This window comes from Lolium rigidum, chromosome 3 (genome assembly GCF_022539505.1).
Source record: "Lolium rigidum isolate FL_2022 chromosome 3, APGP_CSIRO_Lrig_0.1, whole genome shotgun sequence".
In the NCBI taxonomy this organism is placed as follows: domain Eukaryota; kingdom Viridiplantae; phylum Streptophyta; class Magnoliopsida; order Poales; family Poaceae; genus Lolium; species Lolium rigidum.
In genome coordinates, this window is record NC_061510.1 from 209,056,109 (window position 1) to 209,064,803 (window position 8,695).

Consider the following 8,695-nt stretch of genomic DNA (forward strand, 5'->3'; position numbering starts at 1 on the left):
GTGGACACATGATGATGTGGCATAGCTGCATGTCAAGAGAAATAGGTTAGTGGGGATGATCTTCTTAATTATACTAGATTTACCTTTGAGCAGGGATGGGCCATCCCCACGAAGCTAACGAAGATACATACTACTAGTGAAGCTAATGTGCACGACGATAGGTGGATGCACAAGCTCATTGTGGTGTTCGACGCGTTCATTCTCATCCTAAGCACTGAAGCTTGTAGAGGAAATAACAGGAGGTGGAATGTCCTTAGGGACAATAACCTACGTGGATCGTCGTCTAGATCTATGACAACATCCTCGCAGCTAGCTTAGTATGATGGTGTTGTCTTCACTAGTAGGAAAAGCCTCATCAGTGGCGCACCAAAAATGGATTCTGTGGCGCATGGGAGATGCGCCACAGAAATTTCGCCACAAAAATAAGGTTTCTGTGGCGCACTGGTGCTTAGGTGCGCCACAGAAAAGCGTGCGCCACAGAATTGATTTTCAATGCGCCACAGAATTTGCTTGTATTATACACGATTTTGTGCTGCCTGCTATACACATGCAGCTTATAGACAGCAATATACAGGTTATATACAGCAACATACAGAAATATGCAGATATAATATAAATACATTGCACAGATATAATGTAGACATCATCATCACATTAATTACAGCCCGATCGAGATACATATATAGTGGCAAGTGTCAAATGTTTTACATACAACTCTTAATTCATACAAATTTCACAATGTCGAGATACAAAGTGGTCTTCATCCGGTTCCTCCTTTGCTCCCTCCTCTCTACCCACCAGGCTCGCTTGCATCGGGGTCTTCATCTGGTTCCTACTATGATTAAAATGGAAGAAAGTGAGACCAACAAGTCCGATGCACAAGAAAAAATGGAATAAATGCCTCATACATTGTAGGTCAACACAAATACTATGGTCAAAAACCATAGTTGCAGTATACGCCGCAGTATACTTTGCAGAAGGGCCTCCCTTTTCCCGGCCGCCGTTCCGTGAACGGGTCCTTGACGAGACAACAACACCGACCTGCCTCTCCGGCGCAAAACCACGCCAGTCCCAGCCGCCTCCCTTGTGGCCGCGTCTTCTCCATGGCCGGACCACGATTGAACTCACCGGGGGAATAATGATAATCGCCATCACCACTATCGTCAGACTCCACAGGTGCAGAGTACTTTGCAGCAGATGCCACTTTTCTTCCCTCGCCGTATAGTGAACAAGTTCTTGATGCAAAGATCGTGTCGGCATGCCCAGCATCATGTCGGCCTCTGTTGCCGCGCTTCAGGCCGTGTCCCCTGCGCCCTGCACTCTTCGCCTTCTTGCTCGGAGAATCAATAGACTGATTCCTTATTCCAACGATTAGTACAAGGCAAGCCGGCACTCCCAAACACCTACAGGGGACCTTTAGTAGTGATGCTCTAAATCGCGTATTTGGAAATCGAGTGATCGTAGAAAAGTACAAGGGTGGTGGGTGAATTTTGCTTGTTCCTTTGTAGCCAGATCACCTTCCCCTGTAGAAGCGCTGCTTGGGGTGGCTCTAGCAGGATTCATTCAATGCCAGGCTTCTCCCGACCCGTCCATTCAGCGAGGGGAAACCAACGGCTGAGCGCGCGCGCAGAGAGAGCGCCACGTGGACGCAGCGGCGCGCGCAGCAACGAACCTCCTCCGCTGAATCGCGTGAGCAGGCACCTGGGACCACCCCACTCCTTCTCCTCCACACTGTCTGTATCCCGCACACACTTCTCCACTCTTCTGATCTCCACTCGCGGAGTACAAGCCCACGCAAACGGGAATGGCGACCGGTTCCGCTCCCATCACCCCCGCCGCTCCCCACCTCCACCGACCACACGGCCACGCGAACCTCCACCGCCTCCTTCTCCCCATCGGCCGCCGCGGCGTCGGCGTCCGCGCGGTCTCCGGGGATGGCGCCCGAGGCGGCGGCCCGTCCTACCTGGACATGTGGAAGAAGGCGGTGGAGCGGGAGCGGCGGTCGGCCGAGCTCGCGTACCGCCTGCAGTCGTCCCCGCCGCCCGCCGAAGCGGAGGCGGGGGCGCCCCCGCCCGCGGACGTGGAGCGGAGGACGGCGCGGTTCGAGGAGATGCTGCGGGTGCCGCGGGAGGAGCGCGACCGCGTGCAGCGCACCCAGGTCATCGACCGCGCCGCCGCGGCCCTCGCCGCCGCGCGCGCCGTGCTCAAGGAGCCGCCGCAGCAGAACCCGCCACAGCCCTCGCCGCCGCCGCCGAAGCAGCCGGCGACGGGTGCGGACGTGACGGGATCGGGCAACGGCTCGGGTTCGCGCAAGGCAGCAGAGGGATTGGAGGATCGGGTTTCCCTGGCGGACGCGGCACCGGCAGCGCCCGTGGCGTCGCAGTCGGCCAAAGGTATGCCACATGTGGCCTTGCTTAAAGATTACTGCTCCTACTTCTCGTGATGAACGTAGCACTAGCTTCGTGTTTCGCATAAAAGATGTCTCCCTTTTTCGTCTGACACATACTACAAAGGTAGTAGCTCAAAAGAAACTGACATAAACAGAGAATTATTCCAAAAAAAAAACAGCCATAAATCTAATGAGCTTTAAGTGAAATTGGTAATTGCACTTAAATATTGGGGGGAAATGGCGGGCATTGTTGTTGAGTGTTCATGGTACCCACATAAACCCTTTGCTTGCACTATCTTGTTCAGTTGCACCAAAGCCTACTTGGATAGTAGGGCTAGGTGAATTCATGAGTACCCGATTCTTTCAATTGCCACACAATCTGTGGGCTGATGGATACAGAAACAAATCCATCCCTGCGTAGCAATTCTTCTAGCACAATAATGTACATTACCAATCGACAAGCATATTATCTAGTATCATGGCTTAATTTGGAAAATCCTCAACAATAATAACAGAAGGCCAATGCATATTCAAAAGTGTCAGGTTTTACTGCTTGCTTACCCTGGTTTGATCTTCTCCAGATGAAGTAATGTTGTTACCACATATGAATATCCTTCTTGAAGAAAAGGGACCCTTAATGTTTTGAAGGATGGTGTGGATAATGAAACAACTTGTGAGTTAAAAAAAATTTGTATATAGTGGCGGAGCTAGTCCATCTTGGAGTTGGGCAAGACCATAGTGCAGCCACTTTGGTTAGCTTTTGCCAAAGGCTCGTAGCTGAACAAATGTTTTCTAGTAGAATTCCAAGGAGATGCACCGACGGAGGCCGGGCAGACGCCTGTGGTCACCAGGTGCTGGCTCTGCCACTGACTGTAATATCAAGATTATAGTTTATGTCGACTTTTTTCTGAAAAATGTAGGTTCTGTGCAGTTCCATAACATTATTGGTTTGAAGTTGCAGGACACCGTTGTATTTGTTGTAAATGAACAACTAGTATCATTGGGATGTTTTTTTTGCTGCAAAGTTATAGTTACTACAACATTCCCTGGTTCGGTGTAAAGTTATGTTTCTGCTCTGACACCACCACTTTTATTTACTCAGGGCCAAACTCTGGGAATTCATCTACTTCCAAGCAGGCAAGTTCTAAGCTTGGTACTCCTGGTCCAGATTTTTGGTCGTGGTTACCACCAGTGGAAAATAGTAGCGAACCAAGAGAAAGCAATACTGATCTAAAACCATCAAAGAAAGTGGACTCTTTTTCCAGTCAACCTGATTTGGTGATGGAGAAGGAAAGATCAGCAGACTTTTTATCACTTCCATTTGTGACATCTTTCTTCGAGAAGAAGGAAGATCGATCTCTTCCACCCTTCCAGTCATTTGCTGAGCCTGAAAATGTAGATTCCGACCCCAAGCCAGCTGCGGAGGCAGAGGAGGTATTTGAAACACAATTTTCAAAAAATGCTGCTGAGGTGGCTAGAGCTCTTAGTACAAGTGATGAGGAGTCATCTCATGGGGTAGATCCAGATGGTTCGAAGTGGTGGAAGGAAACCGGTGTAGAGCTGAGGCCTGATGGGGTTGTTTGTAAGTGGACTGTAATTAGGGGAGTCAGTGCTGATGGGGCTGTTGAATTTGAAGACAAGTATTGGGAGGCTTCAGACCGGTTTGATCATAAGGAGTTAGGTTCGGAGAAGTCTGGTCGTGATGCTAGGGGCAATGTTTGGCGGGAATACTGGAAGGAGTCCATGTGGCAGGTGAATTTTTGTCTGATTCGATAATATTTATCTGCTCACTGTGTGGTGTGTGCAAAATTTACAATTTCTTCTAACCTAGTACCTGTAAAATTTCGAACGTTGGCTGCTCAAGTCATATCACAGTAGTAAAGCATTCATTATGAGCTAGTAGGAGCGATCATGAGATGCATTTGTGAAATTATGTCAGTCACATGTAGACATGTGACTCTAGAGTGTCATATTGTAGACTTACAAGTGCATATGTGGTCCTTTCTCAATGTTTAGGAATAACATATGGCAATATGTGCTAGGCAAACTGAATGTCTCACCATAATTTAATGAAGCTATCACATTTTAATTTATTTCAGGATTTCACATCTGGGCTTATGCATATGGAGAAGACTGCAGACAAGTGGGGAAAGAATGGCAAAGGGGAGCAGTGGCAAGAGCAATGGTGGGAGCAGTACGATTCAAGCGGTAAAGCTGAGAAATCGGCTGATAAATGGTGCAGCTTGGATCCAAATACACCATTGGATGTTGGTCATGCTCATGTTTGGCATGAAAGGTATACTAAGAAGTTACTCAGTAACTTTCAGTGCTCTTCCTGCTTGAATGTTTCTCCTTGCAGCTTAAATTGAAAACGAATACTTTCAGCAACCAGAATGCCATTTATGTACAACAACTATGAAGTGTTTATGAACAAAATATTTTAAGCCTATATTGCTGGAACTCACTATTTCATCTTGTGCAGGTGGGGTGAGACGTACGATGGCAGCGGTGGAAGCGTGAAGTACACTGACAAATGGGCGGAACGTTCAGAGGGCGATGGGTGGTCGAAGTGGGGCGACAAGTGGGACGAGCATTTCAACCCAGAGGGGCAAGGAGTGAAGCAGGGCGAGACCTGGTGGGAAGGCAAATACGGGGACCGGTGGAACCGCACCTGGGGTGAGGGGCACAACGGCTCTGGCTGGGTGCACAAGTACGGAAGGAGCAGCAGCGGCGAGCACTGGGACACGCACGAGCCGCAGGAGACGTGGTACGAGCGTTACCCGCATTTTGGCTTCCACCACTGCTTTGAGAACTCGGTGCAGCTCCGGTCCGTGCCAAGGCAGCCACCAAAGAACCTGAAGTCTGGGAAAAGGGTAGATGCTTAATCAGGAACATTTCAGCTGCAGTCATAATGAGCGCCTCCAAAAGATAAGCTATTCATAATGGAGCTACTAGCTAGCTGTTTCTTCAAAGTGCCGAGGCCAGTGACAATGGAGTAGCCGTGTACTCTCGTCTATGTCCATCTTCCATTTTTCATTGTGCAGAGATGCTCATGCTGATATGGTAACTTGACTGGTTTCATCTCTTGACCTCGTCCTAAATTTGTCAACTTCTTTGGTAGAGTGAAAACAGGAAAAATAAGAATGAGCTATATCATGGAAGTGTTTTTTTCCGGTGTCATGAAAGTCTATATAATGCAATGCACATAACAATAGTAATGGTCACTGCTATCTGGGATGCTCATCCGGCCTTATACTAAAAGATGTCCTTCGGCTGCCATTAACACTTCATCCGGTAGGCTGTACTGGCCAGCCGACCTATTTCACACATCAAAGGTGTTTGTTTTGATCTATTTGGGTCGGTTTGAGGACAGGCCAGAGGTAGGCGTCCTACCTTGGTCCGTTTGGGACGAGGGAGGGGGGGATTTGGTCGGCGCAGGCCATTTTGTCTTTCTTTTTTCCAATTTCAACCAATAGACATATATGAATGGAAATAGCAACAATAATTGAATTTAATAGCTAATAAATTATCACCAATGACACGAGTATCATACGAAATGCATCACACATCGCGTTCTCGGTTGGCCATTTTCTTCTTCTCGAACCAATCACAGTTAGCCGGGTCAATTTGCTGATGAAGTCAGCCATCGTGATCCGGTTCTCATTGACGAGCAATTTTGTCCCCTACCTCCATGGCTCGTGAACAGGCATTGCTCTCTTCAACTTCAAGAGCTCCCTTTGTATCTCAAGCATCTCCTTTCGGAGGTCAAGAAAGCTTACCAATGTGGCCTCTTCCTCATGCATCTCTCTTGCCATTTGTCTCCTTCTCGACGATCAACCCATTCAATGTCTCTTGCAATGCAAATGATGAAGCATCGTGCTTGAGATCTTGCTTGGTGGCCTTGTGGCCCGTTGGTCAAACCACACTGCCACCCATGCTTGTGACACCCTCTTCAATATCGATGACCAATGATTCATTGCCAAGCTTCTTCGAGCCTTGACCCTTTTTATATGAAGCATAGCTTTTCCCACTCGGGGCACTTTTTGTTCAACTTCCAACGAAAGCGTTTGTTCTCGTTGAGCTCCTTGAATTAGTCCAAAGCTTGGAGCACTTACACATATGGGTGAGAGTCCATTAGAAAAGTAGATGTATTGATAGTTTTTTGATTGTGTGCTTAATTTCAATCGGTCGTCACCTCTCACATATGGCTTGCTCCTGGAATTTTGTGCATAAATCGGCCCATGTCAGGCTTTGCTTGGTGTAACCGCTGGATCTTCCTTTTCAAGTCGTCTTGCTCCTTTTGCGTGCAAGTCGGCCTAATTCGAGCTCCTTCCTGAAATTGGCCCAAGACCTAGACGTGCCCACCTTGGTTTAGTCTCACGGGTCCTTCTCACCTTAGTCAGCTACCTGCCAAATTTGGGTGCCAACACTTTCATTATCATGGTAATGGCCTGGGTGAAAACTTGGTCAGCGATGGCGTTGGTTGGCGTTGGTCTGAAGGGATAGGATGAGCTCGGCCTCTTTCTCTCGGTCAGCGGCGACCTTGGCTTCGACCTCCCATGCGGTGGCGATGAGGTGCCACCGACACACTTCTTGGTCTCATGATCATGCTCCTGCACCGTCAGTTCTTTCTTTGGCTTCATCGGAGTCGGCGAGGGCGGCGGGCGTGGTGGTGGGGGTGGCAACATCCTCCATCGCTCTTTAAGGCTTGCGGGGTTGTGCCGACGGAATTTGTATGGGAGTAGTGGAGGGAGAGGGAGTGGGAATGTATTGTTGGCGGGAACGCATTGTCCGCGCAACCGCATTCTCAGCCCATGGGCTGAAATGGGCCGTCGATGTTAGTCCATGGCGCTCAGTCCGTTTGGGTCGCACTACTAGGTCATGCCCCTTGTCCATGCAGACACATTTGGATAGCCTATGTTCGTTTGCACTGGCCCGCTGGAGATGCCCTAACATCCAATCCCACCAAATCAAATATAAGAAGGAACATGGATGTTCAGTTTGAGGCCATGGGCTTCTGGCATGCACCATTGAAATTTTCACATTTGTTTTGGAGTTGTCCATTTGCCTCAAGTAGGTGGGATTTCATATGTTCTCAAAGAACAAGGAGTTTATCTGAACTAGAAGCCATTGAAGATGCCAAACAGAAACTAAATCGTCCTTTCACAATGGAGATCATAATTCTTTCCGCATGGAGTATTTGGATCATTCGAAACAATAAAAAATTTCAGCAACCAGGAGGCCATGTACAATCAAGAACTAAGACTGTTGGGTTTCAGAATGAAAACAAGAAACAAGACCAGCATTACAAGGATTGGATAACTACTAGTAGTAGACGTTATATAACTTTTTTTTCTTGTTTGAACCGTTTCTTCTGCCCACTTGTATATATCCACTGTACATATCAGACACTTTGCTTGTTAAATTAATAAGAAAATGTGGTGGGAAACTCTCCCATTGTTTCACCTCAAAAAAGTTGTAAATGAGAAACGCCAATGGGTCTAATGAATAGAATCATCTCCAACGTTGCACAAACGTGAGAGATCATAAAGTAGATATGATAACTGGTGTGATAACGAATAAACATGTTTAATGTTGCATACGTGGGCGACTCAACTCAACCAACTTTCGATCGTATCGAGATTTCGGTCACAACACCAAAGTTATTGAGTTTGGCTATAGCTATCAACGTGAGTTTGCGCGTCTACTAAAAATCCCATCATAATTTTTTAAATTTTTGCTACTATCCTTCTTTCTAGCCATTCATCAACCTATGATATATATGCACCCCCCCACAGGTCCAGCAAATCGAGAATTCAACATTAAGCATCCACATAAATAAGTAAAGAAGAAAAAAGTTTGTGGGAATCGGATAATAGCTTGTTCATACTTCGCAGACTAACAAAAAGAACGTACTGTAGGTCGATTACTCCCTAGCAGGGCCCAAGTTTCGTCGCTATTTGGAACCCACTATTCCGAGCTATTAGATGGATCAAGGACGTGGCCGGCAAAGAGGACCGTGCTGGACTCCTCCTCCAGTATGAAGAAGGCAAACGGGTGGTCAGCAACGAAATGGAAAGGCGTTCTGTAGCACTGCAAAACGGATGTGGCGGCAGTGGAAACGGCTGCCTCGGTGCCTTCCTCATTCACCTCGACGACCGCCTTGTGGAACACATCCTCCACCCGCAGCTTCATGTCCCGGCCGGAGTCGTCCACCATGTCAGACAGGTCGGCCTCCTCACAGAACGCTGCCCGGAGCCCCAAGGTTTGGAGAGTCTCTTTCATGCTGCAGGAGAAGGATAGCTT

General features: G+C 47.9%; 1 protein-coding gene and 1 pseudogene across 1 annotated transcript; one reads left to right on the plus strand and one right to left on the minus strand.

The window, feature by feature from the left end:
- Window positions 1-1,759: 1,759 nt before the first annotated feature.
- Window positions 1,760-5,556, plus strand: LOC124702934. The gene is made up of 4 exons (XM_047235112.1): window positions 1,760-2,393; window positions 3,492-4,141; window positions 4,489-4,685; window positions 4,872-5,556. Exons 1-4 carry the CDS (start codon window positions 1,805-1,807, stop codon window positions 5,272-5,274), a joined length of 1,839 nt encoding a protein of 612 aa, XP_047091068.1. The 5' UTR covers window positions 1,760-1,804; the 3' UTR covers window positions 5,275-5,556.
- Window positions 5,557-8,359: 2,803 nt separating this feature from the next.
- Window positions 8,360-8,695, minus strand: part of LOC124696005 — a 7,108-nt pseudogene continuing 6,772 nt past the window's right edge.

Excerpts from the sequence above, each read along its gene's own strand:
- LOC124702934 (XM_047235112.1), top strand. The coding sequence starts at position 1,805 with ATGGCGACCGGTTCCGCTCCCATCACCCCCGCCGCTCCCCACCTCCAC. Across the intron at positions 2,394-3,491 it reads GGCGTCGCAGTCGGCCAAAG|GGCCAAACTCTGGGAATTCA; the intron begins GTATGCCACATG and ends TTATTTACTCAG. Across the intron at positions 4,142-4,488 it reads GGAAGGAGTCCATGTGGCAG|GATTTCACATCTGGGCTTAT; the intron begins GTGAATTTTTGT and ends AATTTATTTCAG.